We start from the raw sequence: 18,509 nt of genomic DNA on the forward strand, positions 1-18,509 counted from the left end.
GTTCACAATCTGAAGGCGTTGAACTCAATATTGAGCCCAGAAGGTTGTAAAGTGCTGAGCCTGAAGATGAGATGTTGTTCTTCCAGTTTGTGCTGTGATTCACTGGAACACTGCAGTGTGCCCAGGACAGACAAATGGGTGTGTGAGCAGGACGCTGTGTTAAAATGACTGGCTATGGGAAGGTCAGGGCTCCTGCTTGAGCACGGACCAGAGGTGTTCTGCAAAGCAGTCACCCAGTCTGCGTTTGGTCTCTCTGATGTAGAGTAGGCCCCAATGTGTGCAGCAAGTACAATACACAGGATTGGAGGAGGGACAGGTGAAATGCTGTTTCACCTGGAAAGACTGTTTAGGCCCTTGGATGGTGAGCAGGGAGGGGGGGTGAAGGGGCAGGTGTTGCACCTTCTGCGGTTACATGGGAAGGTGCCGTGGGAAGTGGGGGTGTGGTGTTGGTGTTTGTGGAATGGACTAGGAGGTCCTAGAGAAAACGGTCCCTGTGAAATGCAGGCAGCAGGAATGAGGGGGAGATGTGTTTGGTGGTGGTGTTCTGTTGGGAGTTGTCTGAAATGGTGGAGAATGATCTTTTGAATGTGCAGGCTGGTGGATGAAAAATGAGGACAAGGGAGACCTCAATCACGCTCTTGTGAGTGATGGGAAGTTGGGGTGGGGGTGGAGGGCAGAAACACAGGTGACAGGTTGGATGTGGTTGAGGGCCCTGTCAATCACAGTGGGCGGGAAACCACGGTTATAGGAGAAGGAAACCATGTCAGCAGTGCTGTTTTAGAAGGTGGCATCATCCAAACAGATATGACGTAGGCGAAGGAACTGGGGGAATGGGATGGAGTCCTTGCAGGATGCAGGGTGTGACAAGCTGCAGTGACGGTAGCTGTGGGGGTCAGTGGCTTTGTAGTGGATGGCAGTGGACAGTTTATTCCCCGAAATGGAAACAGAGAGGTCAAGGAATGGAAGTGTCGGAAATGGACAATGTGAGTTATAGAGAGGTGGAAATTGGAGGCAAAATGAACAAATTTTTCAAGATCCAGGCAGGAGCATGAAGTGGCATCAAAACAGTCATCAATGTACTGAGAAGAGAGTTGTGGGAGGGGGCCAGTGTTGGATTGGAACAAGGATCGTTCCACATACCCCATAAAGAGGCAGGCAGAACTGGGACCCATGTGACTTGGCAGAAGTGAGATGGATTAAAGGAGAAACTGTTCAGTGAGAGAACAAGTTCAGCTAGGCAGAAGAGAGTGGCGGTGGATGGGAGTATCCAGGCCTCTGGTCGAGGAAGAAGCCAAGAGCTCACAGGCTGTCCTGGTGGGGAATGGAGGTATAGAGGGATTGGACATCCATGGTGAACAGCACACAGTTAGGGCCAGGGAACTGGAAATTGTCAGTATGGTGGAGGACATCAGAGGAATCATGGATGTAGATGGGCAGGATCTGGACAAGTGGAGAGAGGATGGAGGGAAGGTAGGAGGAAATGAGTTCAGTGGGGCTGGAACAGTCTGATAAGATGGGCCTACCGGGGCAGTCTGGTTTGTGGATTTTGGGAAGGAGGTAGAAACGGGCTGTCCAAGGTTGGGAGATATGTCAAGGGCTGGGGATGGGGGACAACGACAGAAAGTGATGGCATCTGAGAGCCGGAAAAGGGGTGGGTGCTGAGGAACGGTCTGCAGGATGGATGTTGGAGTCCATAACTGTTTTACAAGTTTGTATGCATTTTGTTTTCTATGCTGTCTATGTTTCACTAATGCCCTCACTGTTCCCCATGCTCCCACTGTCTCTGTGCTTTCCTAATGGATGCTCCGTGTTCCTGCTTTCACCTCCCCCCACACTCAGATATTTAGACTGACCCTGCAATGAGAAGCAGGCACCCCACCTGACAGATATCTGGAAATAATGCTTTTAAGAAAATAGGCATTTATCAGAATACTTCACATGCAGCATGTGTCATCAGTATTATAAAATATTATGTTCTAAACTACAGTTTTATCAAATATTATGAAGTGTACTATAAACTATTGCATAAGGTATCAAACTCTAAACTATTGCATATTGTAAGAGGGTTATCATAAAGGTGTGGGAAGGGAGGTCTGTGATTGCTAATCCAGTTGAAAAGGGGTTCTTCAACAAAAGAATTTGTGAACCACAAATGACACTAAATGTGAAAGCGAAGACGAATTAACTTAAGATCTATATTTTTATCTTGAGCAGAAAACCTGTCCACAGCTTCTGTAACTCGTCCTTTGTTTTTGACCTCAGGTACGAAAAAGCCATAGGAAGTACTTCAAAAGTAATGCTTCAAAGACAATCCGTAACTTCATCATGTCTTCAATTGTGAGTTTGTGCTATGTACATTGTAATTAATGGTTGGTTAAGTTATGAAGGTCATAAAGGGGAGGCTGTTGGTGATGGGGAATAGAGCACCAGCCACTTTGCATCTAATGCTGGCAATGAACACTCTCAGGTATACCTTTATCAAGCTACATTTCAGAACCCATATCATCCTGACATCAAACTGATCCCCACATTCAGCAAATCACTCCTTGCTGGACCAGTGGGACATTTCCACATTTCATACCAGCCACTTTGGTGAACTCTGTGAATGAGATTGTCCAGTGACACCGCATTAGTAATAACGGTGGTTAAATGTGAATTTCTGAAAGAAACAATCACTCAGCTTTGTTTCCTCTTTGCACCTTGTGGGTTTCCTGCTGTTTGGATGCCTTCTGTATCTGGGTGATGGATCTTTCTGTGAGTGCTGCTGAGTAGGATATCCATGTGGATAAGCCTGTCAGCACATCCTTCATTCTATCCTGCACCATCACCATTTAGCAGACCAAAAGATACAAGGTCATCGAGTGGCAGGAAAGTAGTTTTGTGGTAGCAATTTATCAATGCAGAGAGTTCCCAATCTTGGTCACGTTGGATGTGGATGGAGGGAAGAGGGAGGTATAGGTGATCCTGTACAGAGAACCAGACAGTTACTCAGAGTGTTAGAGCCTAAAAGTCAGTCAGCTGTCTGACTGTCCCTTTCCTTGGGAATATGATGGACAGCATTAGACAATCTAGAGGAGGAGTGTGTATTGTTTTTAAAGGTATGAAGAAAGATGTTGGCACCTAATAAATATGGCCTCCCCACACAATGTACTGTGTTTGGATGCATATGGGAAAGTAATGTTTAAAAAAATACAATAACTTTCTTTTCTTTCATCCTTAAAGATACAAAAATACCTTCTTGGCCTAAAGAAGACACTACCCTCAATGTCTCCAACAGATAAGAAGTGGCCAGCACTGCCTTATCTCTTCTTGGAAAAAACTCACCAGCAATTGAAGATGATTTTTTACCTCTGGAAGGTCAGAAAGTTAAAACAATGAAGGCTCCAGCCTAAGATTCTATGTGACTAGTCTATCCTTATATTATTCTGCAACAGCATTATATAATGCACCATTTAGCTGAACGTAGAACAGATGTATAGCAATAGGAGGCCATTCAGCCCCTCAAACCTATTTTGCCATTGAATGAGATCATGGCTGTTTTGTATCTTAAAGTTTCATCTACCCTCTGCTTCTATATCCATTAATACCCCTGCCTAACAAAATTCAATCTCAGTTGAGATTTCAAATGACTTCCAGCTTCAACAGCTATTTGAGGGGTGGGAAGTTTCAGATGCCCACTGACCTCTAGGTGAGGAAGTGCTTCCTGACATCACTTCCTGGATAAACCTGGCTCTTAATATTTTAAGAGTCTGCCCCCCTCAGTTCTGATCTCCCCTACTAGTGAAAAACTATTCTCTGTAAACCCCATTAAACCCTTTAATAATATAAAACCTCCTTGATCTCCTACATTCAAGGGAATACAAACTCAGTTTGTGCAGCCCATCCTCATAATTTAACGCTATTTTGCTGTTGAGGTTTTGAATTGATCTTGTCTTTAAAAGCCTGTTCCCTTGTGCTTCTTTATGTAACTCGGTGTCAATTTGTGTTTGATTTACACACCTATGAAGTGCCCGGTGATGGTTTATTGTATTGAAAGTACTGAATGCAAGTTGCTGTTGTTGCTAAACTGCTGTTCACCCTGAGCCTGGCCTGCTATGCCCTGTTAAAGATAGTGATTTCAATAATAAAATTAAGAATTTTGGCATCTTAGAATTTCTAATGGAAGGTACAAACAAAAGAGGATCTGTGGATAAGGACCAAGGCCAAAAACCTTCAGCTAACACTGCTAAAAAAACTCAGATAGTCATATCCCGCCTTGAAAGCCTACAACCCGATGGTCTCAATGTGGATTTTACTAGCTTCAAAATCTCCCCCACCCTTGACCTCATCCCAAGACCAGCAACCACCCCCATCCCCACCTCCTTGACCTGTCCGTCTTCCCTCCCACTTATCCGCTCCACTATCTACCTGCTATCACCACCGTTTTCGCCCCCCACCTATTTATTTCAGAGCCCCCTTCCCCACCTCATTTCTGAAGAAGGGTCCGGACCCGAAACGTCAGCTTTCCTGCTCCTCTGATGCTGCCTGGCCTGCTATGTTCCTCCAGCTCCACACTGTTATCTACTGCTAAAAAACTGCCACCTTGAGATCAGCTCAGTAATGCTGGAATATTGCAGGTGTTGATTAGTCTATGATGTTATCACAACTATTTTTATTTATATAGCACCTTTCATGTAGTAAAGTGTACCAAAACACATCAGAGGAGTGGACCTGAATTAGCTGGTGGAACATCAGTTTGAGATCCTGATCTCATGAATTGTGTCAGGGGATGCGAAGTTACAGTTCTTCTGTTGTTCGTCAGCGAGCAAGAGAATCAGGAAAATAAGTCCTGGTTGTGTCTTCACCGATTAATCACTAGAGGTACTTGTCCTTGATCCATCAGACAATTTAGTAACTAGTACACTACATTTGAGAATGAGACAGCTGTGAACGTAAAAGTAGGAGATGCTCATGCTTCCCTCTTCCCATGAACTCAGTGGGTAAGTTAACTATACAGTAAAACAGTGAGCCATACAGAGCAGAAAACACCCAGGTTTGATTTGCGATCTGTGCTCAGGTAGTCAATCCCATCTCCAGCAGCAGTTATTCTTTAACCACTTTAGTCAGTTCTTCACCTGTCCCTTGGAACTCTTCATCGCCATAACTATAAAATGAGTCTATTTAAAACAGTATCTCTGCAATGCAACAAACAATATATTTAAACTAAGTCTCTACAAACTACAACAAACAGAACTTCTGAATAACACTACAAGGTCTCCCTATAAAATCATAATTATTTCTTGCAAATGTCGTCTAAATTTCTTAGGTTCAACATGCTGAATGACCAACTCCTGCTCCTAATTGTGCGCATGTGTGCTCTGTTATTTCTTACAGCAGAGTGCTTCCCAAGTGTGACACCTAACCATCTCCATTCTGGCCAGGAATATTGATGTCACTGTGTGCACTTTGTAATATTTGATGCTCCTATAGGAATGATATTAAACACAACCATCCAGTCTATACGGCAAAAGGACTAAATTACTGGACCTCACCTGTTTCCGTACGACATAAATGGAGTTTAAAACTGTATCACCATTAACTTTGAAATTGATGTTTATGTAAATTGTTAATGGCTATCACATTTTGACCAATATAACAACAGACTGTCCCATTTAAAGCTTGAACATTTTTTTTGTAGTGGAACCTACTTATTGAAGGTGCTGCATCTCTGAAACATTAAAATTGCTCATTGTCTCCCACTTCGTGATTTCAGTGCAAGAAATACAGGGAGGGAATCTCAAACCAGAGGAAAGCAGAATTAGAAGAGAAGTTGTATGCCAGTGAACTCTTCAAGGATAAGAAAGCCTCGTATGCCTCCAGGTATTATTTGGATCTCTGAAAAGTATTCTAAGACTTTGGTTTTTGCCAATGCTTCATGAGCAGGCTGACAAACTTATATTTTTTAAACTACTATACAGTTTACTATTCCCAGCCATTGGAAAAGATGTGGCGATCAGAGGCAAAATGACAAACTCTCACTTTTACGACTAGAGTGCTGTTCTTTCTGTTGTTCCATCCTTTCATGTTGTGACCTTGTAGCGCAGTGATCAAGGATTCAGACAGCCAACTTAATTGATGTTGCCAGCTGAGTAAAGCACTGGCATCTGTCATCGGAGGGCCCAAAGACTACCTTTATTGAACACCAGAGTTGTCAGCCATTTTCCTTGCTGGGACTCCCCCATCTCCACCACACCCCAAACCACACAAAATTATTTCTGGCACCTTTTCAGCATTTCTGCCAAAGTTTTGGGATGAGACAGAGAATCTCTCGGAAACTCTACTCTCAGAATTACATTTCAGGTCAGTCACATGATCATTTTCAGGTCAACAGGAGAAATTGCAAGTTCAACGTCTCAAGCTTCAGAGAACTATCGTGCCTGTCAAGTCTATACCTGTCCCTTTAACTGCCAGTCTTATATTCATTCATCTAGCTTCTTTCTCGGAATTATTTAACTCAGTCCTAAGTTCTGGGAACTGTTGCGTACTCACTATTGTGCTGAGGAATATTCCCCTTAGCTGTAGTTTTGCACGTTTGTTAATTCAGTTGTGCTTGCCTGACCTTGTTTCCATAATCCACTGTTTCTGTGACCTTGTCAGTGTGCCTCAGCCCTTCAAAGGACAGTATTTGGATGCTCAGAAAAAGGCCAAATACCAGAAATTAGCCAATGGCATGGAGGGGAAGTTACTTATGATGGACACGGCCATGAAAATTAACAGAAAGAATGGAAAGGTAAGGAGAGAAATGGCAATCTGCCATTCATTCAGGGAGCTGTTGCAATCAATAAAACAGGGAGAACTAAGATGAGAGACCCGTATAGAGTGTTTGAGGGGGTTGAAACACAATGGTTAGTTCATAAGATCATAATGGCTAGTCTGTGCTGTGTATAACCTTGTGCCACTGGACTCAGTAACTCTACTTTATCATCTCCCTATCCCATCTCCGTAACATCACTAGGGCTCACTGCTCATTTTTTTTTAAACCAACCTGTTCAGAAATGTTATGACACACTTTGGAGCAGGTGGGACTGGACCTAGGCCTCCTGGCCCAGAGGTAAGGACACTACAGCTGCACTACACGAGCCCCACCACTGGTTATGTTTATGTCTTCCTGCCCGATCACTATCTAATCAATTTGTGGGGGAGAACAATGATGATCTTAGCCATGACACCCTCCAAATACTATCTCATGGTCAATGCTTAGGTATTAGTGGAGCCAGGAAGGTTGAGAAAAAAGTGTGTAATGTTACAAAACAATTTCTGGCTTTCTCTACAGAGCCATACTGTATTTTTATTGACCACATACATGTGCCATCTCCATTCTAGCATTCTCCAAGAATCATGATGATGACAAACAACTACTTCGCCCTGGCTGATGCAAAATCTGCTCAAATTAAAACCCTGATCAAAATGAATGAGATCAAGGGCATCTCCATGAGTGAGCGTAGAGACGGACTATTTGCACTACATATAGTGGAGGTGAGCACAGAGTTCATTCATCAGCATTTAAGATACTATGCCAAGATTCATGAACAGTCCCAAAGAACAATAAGTGCATCATGTTATTCAGCCCTGGTCCCATTTGAAACACAGCTGTACTAGATAACAGTCTGATGCCATCTCCACTTGGCTTAGAATCCGACCTGTGCCAACTGGAGTGTGGCTTGGAAATAATTCGATGTTTGATGACAAGGTTGTCCCTGGCACCTCCTTGCTAGTCAGTTGTTCTGATACCAGTCTGAGAAAACACTGACGATCCCGCTACTTGACACTAAATGTAGTTAGTTAAGGGATAATTGGGTATTAAAATGCACCAAGCCCAGGTCTACATCATCAATGTATTAAAATAAAGGTGCAGATTTGATCTTTTATTGCACAGTGGTGTCCAATACTTACAAACTGTTAATAGGATGCTGAGAACTGTGGCTAGTAGGCTGAGCATTACAATTCAAAAGAACTGTGGCTTGAAATACAGATACTTTCTGAACATTGTAAGTTGAGCATAAAGAAGGCATGTTAAGCACAGGAAAACTAAGTAATATGAATGCTTGCAATAAAATTCAAGGCAACGGTAGCATTTTAAAGAATGGGTTCAATTAGTTGTTTAAAAGTATGAAATCAGGAAAGTGATTACTTTTAGTAATTAATAGTAACCCTATGTTGAAAATTATAAAAGTGCATCTTTGACAGAGGGATTTTGCTTTCAAATCAAGTGACTAAAATGGAAAAAATGTTATTTTATTTTTTCTTCAACCTTACAGAACTCCTCTGTTGGAGTTAAGGGAGACTTCCTCTTAAACAGTGACCACCTAGTGGAGCTCACCACCAAACTGCATCGCTCAATACTGGACACAACCCAACAGAGGATAAACCTCGAGATACAGGATGAGTAAGTACAACAAATCAATTTAATGCAGGTGAAGATCCCTTTGAATCTACTGATGCTCCTTTATAATTCTGTCACATTCTTCAGCTTCATGTTTTAGTATTAGGGAATAGAAAAACAAATCTATTCAGGACAGGGTCAGCATGGGGTTAGACACAGAGTAAGGCTCCCTCTACACTGTCCCTCCATCAAACACTCCCAGGAGAGGGGGGTTAGATGCACAGTAAAGCTCCCTCTATACTGTCCCCCATCAAACACTCCCAGGAAATTCCCAGAGAAAGGTCACATACAAATAGTTTTGGTATAATACATGGTCCTTTATTGCAGCTTAAAGCTTTGCCCAATTTTCTTTTTTTACAGACTTTCTCTCAAGTTCAATAAAAGCACAATCTCTGTAAAGTTTGTAAAAGCAACAGAGAAAAATGGAAATATTCCGGTGTGCAAGAAGAAAAACAGTCACTTACTCGAGGTCCAGGTTCCTTAACTGTGGGGCTTCAACATCCATCTTTACTCAGAATTGTGGAAACTCTGATCTGAGGCCTCAAAGCAACAGCAGTTTGGTTTTAAAACAAACAGCAACTTCTGATTAATCATCATTCACCAATTGTTCTGGGCTTGATGTACATTAATTCATGTGGGAACCAGACAAGAAAAATTCTGCAGCACTGGTCGTCTAGATTTTGCAATGTGTGCTCCCAGCTTGTGAGCAGGACTAGAGTAGCAGAGCTTTTAACCCTCAAATGCTTGGCAATCATTGTAAATACTGTAGATTCTTCTGTGTAGATCAATTTAAATCATGTCAGCCAATAAGACAATCCTTCCCTGTATAACTGATCATGGGAAGTGCTGTATATTTCTGTACTCTTCTTATTACAATTAATGCTTATGCTGAGCACTACTTTGCCATGTTATTATGGGATCTTCTTTCATTGGGATGTTGGAAATGAAAAGAAACAAAATTATTTGTCTCTGATAATTGGGAACTGATTTTTGACAGATTTGGCTAAAATTATCAGCTCTTCCCTACTCTAACGGTGAATATCCAATACAGGTAATGTTCCTGAAACACTACACATACAAAGTTCCTTACTGAGTTGCAGTTCAAAAGATTTTACACAAGCATTTAGAATTTTAGTTGTCTCCTCCACTTTCTCCCTTCCTGCACTAATTCAGACTGGAAAATGGTGGCATTTGTACTGTTCACCCAACTGGGATTCATGTCAGTGGGCTATTAGGTATGTAGTAATCATCATAACCAAATCAAACATTGCCCTTGCTTTACCAAACTACCTGCATACTTTTCAGGAGATCAGAGTCCAACCATAGTATCCAGCTGAGATAACTTCTTTGATTTCATTAACAGGCCAGGTCAGCAGCCTGGTAGCAACCATCTTTCCCTCAGCACTTGCAGGAGCTTCTCAGCAAGACATGCTGGATTTGTGAGCAACTGGCTGATTCTTTTCTCACACACTCAAACATTTTATTGTTTTGTGATACACCCATTTTTGACTATTAATAGAACACACCAGGTGTAAAATGGGCATTGCACTTCACTCAATCTCATCTCAGCTATTTCCTTAGAAAACAAGACGAACATCAGATGAAATAAAGAGCTTCTACCCTATCTTACAAGCTACAGCCATTTGAATTCAACTCACTTCTAGAAGTTAAGAGTGACCAGATTGTGCCACCAATATGCCCATTTAGCAGGGATTTATTTATTTATTTTTTTAAAAAAGTGTAGGCCAAAACTAGGCAGTACTCACTTTTCCAATATAAAAAAGCTGCATATTCTAGTAGAATTTACATTATAAATGGAATATACCACACAGATCGGCCATTAGATTAGCAAAAACAAATTTGAGCTTATTCTTTCACTCACATTCGGCAAGGCATATGCAAAGTTGCTGCAGGTGACTCACACAAGTAGAGTGAAGTGAGCAGTTTTTGCTCACTTGTACCTGTTCCACACTTAAACTATAGCAAGTTCAGAAGTTTCATGGTTTAGATACTGAAACACCCTACAATTTCAAACTCGCCAAGATTAGACCAGATTTTTAATGCCTTACAGTCTCAAGACCATTCACACTAATAAAGAGAAAAACACTTCATTCAACTCTCACTCCAAAAGAGAACAGATGAAAATGAAGACTCTACTGCATAAATAGGAAATAATACCCGCTACAAATTTTAATTTTAAGTTGAAAATATAATTATACTGCAACACCTTATATTTGTTTTTGGATTATGCTGTAAAAATCACTTGTATTTACAAATCAAATACAAAGATGTTCAGTTTCTTTTAATATCACAATAAAATTTGAAAACAAAGCACCATGCTCGTGGAATAATCCAATTTCCATCTTACAAGTTATTTACCATGCAAGGCTTTGATCAAAGTATCTCTTTAACTAATCAATAGGAGACAACAGTCTTAGCACTTTCAGATCGCAAGTTAATGACCACTGAGTAAAGTAAGCCAGCTAATTTTATTCATCCACAAAAAGATCACAGATTTCCCCCATTTCAGCATTTAATTGGTTCATTAACTCTTTTATATGACGGATTGCTTGGCAGTTATTTTCCCTCCACAAAGGGAACAGCTGAGGAATTCATTGTGGGCTAAATTGCAGAGCAACGTATTGCCCTTCCATGCTAACAGGTAATATTCTGGTGAGGTACACTGGGCAGTTCCAATATTTCACTATAATCTGCCAATTACAGCCAACAGGAAATTAATATCTAACTTCTCCAGCACTGAAACCTCCTTGACGCAAGTCTAGTTGGGGGGTTTCTCTCTGAGAATATCAAGCTTCAATATGGAAGCAGAGGAAATTTCACTCTGGTAAATGAAAAATAGAAGTGAAGTATGTAGCACAATAGCGTTTAAAATACTAACATCATTCAATATTAAAACAAACTTCTTTGATCAGACCTTTTGAAAGGTGTGGAGTAGGAGAGTAGAAGCAATGGACACAGCTAGATGCAGTAATGGGAAGAGTAAGGGTACCAGAGATTTGGATTTCAGTGGAAACATTATATAACTGGAGGGATAGGCTTTGACAAGCCAAATTCAATGTTGCCAAAATGCATAGCAGAAATCACCTTGCATATTATATAAAATGGATAAATCTCCTATGAGTCTGCCCTATTTTATTAAATAACTCAGCTATTCAGTATCTGCAGAAGAGTGATGTGTAGACGTTCTTTCTTCAAGGTAAATCTGTCAAATTTAAAGTATTCAAGCCACACAAATTGTAATGAATTTCAGGCCATAAACAAAGTAGAAAATTCCCAAATGTCAGGTTTAAAACAAACTGACTAAGTTGGAGACAACACTATACCAAACATCAAATCAAATATTGATATGCACAAGGCTAAATATTACAATGAGGAGAACCTTATGTCCTAATCCGAGGTTTTATTGCTCTTCATGGCAAATACTTCAAAAAAGATTACAGATGGTTGGTTACATACACATTAACTGAAATGGATAAGAAGTCAACTTACACCCAAACAAGAAACCAGGATAATGACAAGGTTTCTCCATAGATTCTCCTCCTTCATTTTCAAAGGTGACTATGGATCAAGAAACCTGTACAATCCCATAACTTTTTCTCACTCCGAATACTTCACTTTTTATTGACATTATAAAATTTCATTTAAAATGCGAGTACAAACTCAGGTAGTTTAAAATAGTGTGCATAAAGTATATACTCTATTGATTCACTCAGCAAATGAAACTGCTTTCAAAACTTACATGAAGAATTGTAATATTTGATGAACATGAAAATGATTCTTCAGTCCAGTGTTCAAAACCATTTCAAAAACCAAATTCATTGTAATTAATCCTCATCATCATCTTCAATTGCTCTCCGCCGCCTTTTAATCACTCTGTGGGTGACGTCAGAGTCAGACATGTCAGAGTCAGTCTTAGGCTCTTCCATCATCTCCGTGTCAACAGGTTCTTTCACTGAAATTCCACATTCAAGACCATTAAAACCATAAAATCAATGCTGCCTTTGCACAAAACACGCTCCAGCCACTTATCAATACTAGCTGCTGCATTCTCTCCAATTCCAGGCCCTTTGACAGGGGCAAGAGGCACAACTTGGCCTATTATTGGGAAACCATGCCCTCCCATTCCAGTGCAAAATAACATGGCTACAATGCACACTGGCCTCTGCCAGAAGACCTCGAAACAGAATATTACATCTTAAAGATTTGAAGAAAAACAGAATCTTACCCTCATCATCTAGTTCATCGTCACTATCAAGCAGGCGACTCCGCTTTAGCGGATGTTTATGTTTGCTCTTCTCACCATCACTGCAACAATGAAATATAATCTGCTTTTAATCCACACAGGACAGTTCATTGTCAAATTTACTGAGCAAAGCTACTGATCACTGGAACATCCCTTTCACAAATACAACACTAACAGCATGACATGTTCAGCGTGCATCATGGTAGGACACATATCCACATTGCAGTACACATTGATCTCAAAAATACCATAGTTGAATGTAAGAAACTTGCATTTATACAGCACTGTTTATGTTCTCGGGACGTGCCAATGCACATTACAGTCAATAAAGTGTTTCTGAAGCGTAGTTGCTTGTAATGCAAGGAGAGGATGACGGAAGGGAACATGCCAAGTGAGGGGATGATACGGATACAAGTCCACATCCAACAATGAGTAAAATGACAATGATGCAATCTCAACTGTCCGCGCCAAAGTTCAGAGACTAGGAATCAGTCTGCTCCACGAAGATGGAGAAGCAGGAAATACTCGTCGCTTAATTTATCTAGAGTGACACACCAGAATATTCCTCGACTATTTTTATTTACTGAAAAGTTTAATTTATACTCTTCATCAGCCACTCCACCCCATTTCACTGATTGAGATACAGAGTCATACAGATATACAGCACGGAAGCAGATTTTTCGGTCCAACTTGTCCATGCCGACCATGATATTAAATAAATTTAGTCCCATTTACTAGCATTTAGCCCATATCCCTCTAAACCCTTCCTATTCATGAATAGGAAGATGCCTTTTAAATGTTGTAACTGTACCAGCCTCCACTACTTCCTCCGGCAGCTCGTTCCACACATGCACCAACCTCTGTGTGAAAAAGTTACCCCTCAGGTACCTTTTAAATCTTTCCCCTCTCACGTTAAACCTATGCCCCTCTAGTTTTGGACTCCCCCACCCCAGGGAAAAGTCCTTCTGTATTTACCCTATCCATGCCCTTCATGATTTTATAAACTTCTGTAAGGTCACCCCTCAGCCTCTGATGCTCCAGGAAAAATAGCCCCAGTCTATTCAGCCTGTCCCTATAGCTCAAACCCTCCAACCCCGGCAACATCCTTGTAAATCTTTTCTGAACCCTTTCAAGTTTCACAACATCCTTCCTATAGCAGGGAGACCAGAATTTCACGCAGTATTCCAATAGTGGCTTAACCAATGAACAAATGAAAAAGTACAGCACAGGAACAGGCCCGTCGGCCCTCCAAGCCTGTGCTGACCATCATGTCTAAAAACATACCTGCCATTTTTCAATCTATATCCCTCAATGCCCTCCCTATTCATGTATCCATCTCGATGCCTCTTAAATGTCTTCAATGTGCCTGCTTCCACCACCTGTTCTGGTAGTGCATTCCCGACTGCTACCACTCTGTGAAAAACTTCCCTCGCACATCTCCCTTAAACTTTCCCCCTCTCACCTTGAACCTGTGCCCCCTTGTAATTGAAACTTCAACCCTGGGAAAAAGACTATCCACCCTATCTGTGCCTCTCATAATTTTGTCGACCTCTATCAGGTCTCCTCTCAGCCACCGTCTTTCCAGTGAAAACAATCCTAGTCTTTTTAACCTTTCCTCATAGTCAATGCCCTGGAGACCAGGCAACATCCTGGTGAACCTTCTCCGTACTCTCTCCAAAGCTTCCACATCCTTCTGGTAATGTGGTGACCAAAACTGCACGCAATACTCCATATGCGGCCTAACAAGGATTTTATATAGCTTCAACAGGTTATGCCAACTCCAGTACTCCATACCCCGGGCAGTGAAGGCAAGCATGCCATATGCCTCCTTAATCACCTTGACAACCTGTGTTGCCACTTTCAGGGAACTGTGGACCTGCACGCACAGATCTGTCTGAATGTTAGTTTTCCTAAGGGTTCTGCCTTTAACAGTATAATTCGCACCTAAATTTGATCCTCCAAAATGCATCACCTCGCATCTGTCTGGATTAAACTCCAGCTGCTATTTCTGTGCCAAGTCACTAATCTATCTATATCCTATTGTATATTTTCACAATCGTTGGCATTATCAGCAACTCCACCAATCTTCGTGTCATCAGCAAACTTGTTCATCAGACCACCCACATTTTCCTCCAGATTATTTATATATATTACAAACATCAAAAGACCTAAGTCTGACCCCTGTGGAACACCACTAGTTACCACATTTCCATTCTGAAAAACATCCTTTCACCGCTATCCTCTGTCTTCTCTTACCAAGCCAGTTTTCTATCCATCTAGCCAGGCCATCGCGAATCCCTTGTGATTTTAGTTTTTGTACCAACCTGCCATGTGGGACTTTATCAAATGCCTTAATAAAGTCCATATAAACTACATCCACAGCCTGACTCTCATCAATTATCCTCGTTACCTCTTCAAAAAATTCAATCAGGTTGGTTAGACATGAACTACCCAAGGCAAAACCATGCTGCTTGTCACTAACTAGTCCATTTTCCTTCAAATGCGCATATATCTTGTCCCTCAGTATCTTCTCCAAGAGCTTCCCCACCACAGACGTCAAGCTCATCGGCCTATGGTTTCCTGGATTATCCCTGCATCCTTTCTTAAACAAGGGAACAACATTCAGTAATCTCCAGTCCTCTGGAACTTCACCTGTGGTCAACGAGGATGTGAAGATATCTGCCAATGCCCCAACTATTTCCTCCCTTGCCTCTCTCGGAGTAACCTGGGGTAGATCCCATCTGGTCCTGGGGACTTGTCTATCTTAATGCAATTTAGGATTCCCAAAACTTCCTCCAACATGTTGACATTCTCTACAGTATTCACACACTCATCCCTGACCTCAACATCAGTCATGTCCTTCTCCTTGGTGAATACTGATACGAAGTACTCATTCTGGATCTCCCCAACTTCCTGTGGCTCTACATATAACTTCCCTCCTTCGTCCTTGAGTGGGCCTACTCTTTCCCTCATTACCCTCTTTCTCTCAACATATGCATAAAAAGCCTTGGGATTCTCCTTGACCCTGTTTGTTAAAGACAATGTCCTGTACAGCCGCAACATGACCTCCCAACTCCTATACTCAACGCACTGATCAATAAAGGCAACCATACCAAACACTTTCTTCACCACCCTGTCTAGCTGCGACTCCACTTACAAGGAACTATGAACCTGCACTCCAAGGTCTCTTTGTTCAGCAACACTCCCCAGGACCTTACCATTAAGTGTAAAAGTCCTGCCCTGATTTGCCTTTCCAAAATGCAGCACCTCATATTTAGCTAAATTAAACTCCATCTGCCATTCCTCAGCCCATTAGCCCATCTAATCAAGGTCCTGTTGTACTCCGAGGTAACCTTCTTTGCTGACAACAACACCTCCAACTTTGGTGTCATCTGCAAACTTACTAACCATTCCTCCTATGTTCACATCCAAATCATTGATATAAATGACAAAGAGCAGCGGACCCAGCACCAATCCTTGTGGCACACTGCTGGTCACAGGCCTCTAGTCTGAAAAGCAATCCTCCAGCACCACCACCCTTCATCTTCTACCTTCAAGCCAGTTCTGTATCCAAATGGCTACTTCTCCCTCTCTTCCATATCATCTAACCTTGCTAACCAGCCTACCATGAGGAACCTTGTGAAATGCCTCACTGAAGCCCACATAGATCATGCCCACTGCTCGGCTTTCATGAATCCTCTTCATTACTTCCTCAAAAAAAAAAATCAAGTTAGTGAGACACGATTTCCCATGCACAAAGCCATGTTGACCATCCCTAATCAGCCCTTGCCTTTCCAAATACATGTAAATCCTGTCTGTCAAGATTCCCTCCAACAACTTGCCCACCACTGATATCAGGCTCACCAGTCTATAGTTGCCAGGCTTTTCCTTACCATCTTTCTTAAATAGTGGCATGACTTTAGCCATCCTCCAGTTCTCCGCCACCTCACCTGTGGCTATCCTTGATACAAATATCTTAGCAAGGGGCCCAGCAATCACTTCCCCAGCTTCCCACAGAGTTCTAAGTTACACCTGATCAGGTCCCGGGGATTTATCCACCTTTATGTGTTTTAAGGCGCCCAGCACCACCTCTATAATATGGACATTTTTCAAGAGGTTGCTATTTATTTCCCCATGTTCTCTATCTTCCATATCCTTTTCCACAGTAAAATACCAATGCAAAATACTCGCTTAGTATCCCCCCAATCTCCTGTGGTTCCACACATAGGCAGCCTTGCTAAATAGTTTCATTTGCGAACAAATGCCAGTACTAAGAAATGTAACCATTTCTCACCCTTTACACTCAAAATCAATCCTGCAGGTACAGATCAGATACAAGGTAACATTGCCTTTATTCTGACCTCAATGTGCCTGAACCTTTAATCCGTGAAGGCCACCCATCGCCTCCTTGCTGTGCCAGCATGACATTCCCCACACCAAACATGTTATTGTGGTTTGTCTCAGTGAGATGGTCAAATCAGTTTGATGGTAGGGATTGAGACCAACCAGCAACTGTTAAAAATCTGCACAAATGTAATCCACTTCAAATTCTTAAAGCTAGCCAGAGAAATGGTTCTTCTATCAGCTTAACGTTTTCTCTGTGGGTAGTGCTCAGCTTTGTCAACAACGAATAAGAACATCCCAGCACTTATTCAATGACAAGTTCTCTTTTCTCCTCAGCAGCCTATATCCTCCTCAGAGAGCCATGCCCTGACACCTTGTTGGCATTGTGCCACTAGACTCCATGTTCTGCAGTGTACAAGTCGAAGGAATGTTTCATAACTTGCCCTTTCGTTTCACTGTCTGATCCAGAGGGGGAGTCATCAGCTTGATCTGTTCTCCCTTTGGATTCATCATCAACTGTAAAATATAAAACCATGAAAATATCAGTAAGTGCATAGACCAAAGGTAAGGCAAGACAAAACGTTTCAAAATTCATTCTTTCCCTAGACTTTAAAATATTTTTAAGTTGCATTGCCCTCATTTCATAATCCAAACTTGCTGGTCTTTGAATTCCCTACCATGGAAGGATGAGGGAATTATCTTACTCAGGAGCTCTCCGAGTCCATGGAATGGATTAGGGGCCAGTTGTTGAAAACCTGTGGGTGTACATCTAACATTCATCACACAGTAGTTTGGAGCATCAACCAACCAACCAGTTACCAATTTTCAAAAGATAAAATAAATCCACAACATGCCTGAAACAAAAACACTAACCAGGAGTTTCAGTTGCAAAGTCACTCAAAATTTATTTCATTACCTTTAGCAGGAGTGGCATTCCTCTCCCTGGCCATCATTTGAGCTTGCCAGACCTCAGACCTCTGATCTGCACTAACATCTTCATTTCGCTCTACTGCATCCCATCCACCATCATGCAGGGTGATAACTGAAGCAATCCTGCGCAACTGCTGAACATTCAGGTTAGCAGAAATACGCCAGAAAGATTCCTAATAAATACAAAAGAGCATCACATATAGAAGTAACTAGAGGGAAGACCAGATAACCTGTTTTTAGTGATATTGCATGAGGGATAAATATTGACCTTAGGATACTGGGGGAGAGAACTCGCCTGTGTGCTTCTTCAAAGCAATGGCAATGAGATCTTTTCTGTCCATTAGAGAGGACAAACAGGATCTTTGTTGAACAGCTCATCTAAAAGACAGCACAGTTCTAAAATGTGTGATAGGATTATGAATGTATGTTTCCCAAATTGTCATGGTAAGCAACAGTACGAAAGTTTCAATAGATGAACTAATAGAAAGGGAAGGGAAAGGGAAACGGGAAAAAAGGGAATTTAAAAACAATTCAAAGCTTGTATTCTGT

At 41.6% G+C, this 18,509-nt stretch overlaps 2 protein-coding genes across 2 annotated transcripts in view; one reads left to right on the forward strand and one right to left on the reverse strand.

The window, feature by feature from the left end:
• The window catches only part of LOC109925715 (unconventional myosin-Ib-like), a 186,940-nt gene that overhangs the window by 60,482 nt on the left and 107,949 nt on the right, over positions 1-18,509 (forward strand). The window lies entirely within an intron of this gene.
• timeless (timeless circadian clock) overlaps positions 10,595-18,509 on the reverse strand; it is a 99,353-nt gene continuing 91,438 nt past the window's right edge. The window contains exons 25-28 of the mRNA XM_048618818.1: positions 17,947-18,133; positions 17,474-17,546; positions 12,669-12,748; positions 10,595-12,395 (exon numbers count right to left, since the gene is read on the reverse strand). Of these exons, the coding sequence (XP_048474775.1) occupies positions 12,268-12,395; positions 12,669-12,748; positions 17,474-17,546; positions 17,947-18,133 (468 nt within the window). The 3' untranslated portion in view covers positions 10,595-12,267. The remainder of the gene's footprint in view (positions 12,396-12,668; positions 12,749-17,473; positions 17,547-17,946; positions 18,134-18,509) is intronic.

The sequence above is a fragment of the Rhincodon typus genome, chromosome 41 (assembly GCF_021869965.1).
Source record: "Rhincodon typus isolate 14 chromosome 41, sRhiTyp1.1, whole genome shotgun sequence".
Classification (NCBI taxonomy): domain Eukaryota; kingdom Metazoa; phylum Chordata; class Chondrichthyes; order Orectolobiformes; family Rhincodontidae; genus Rhincodon; species Rhincodon typus.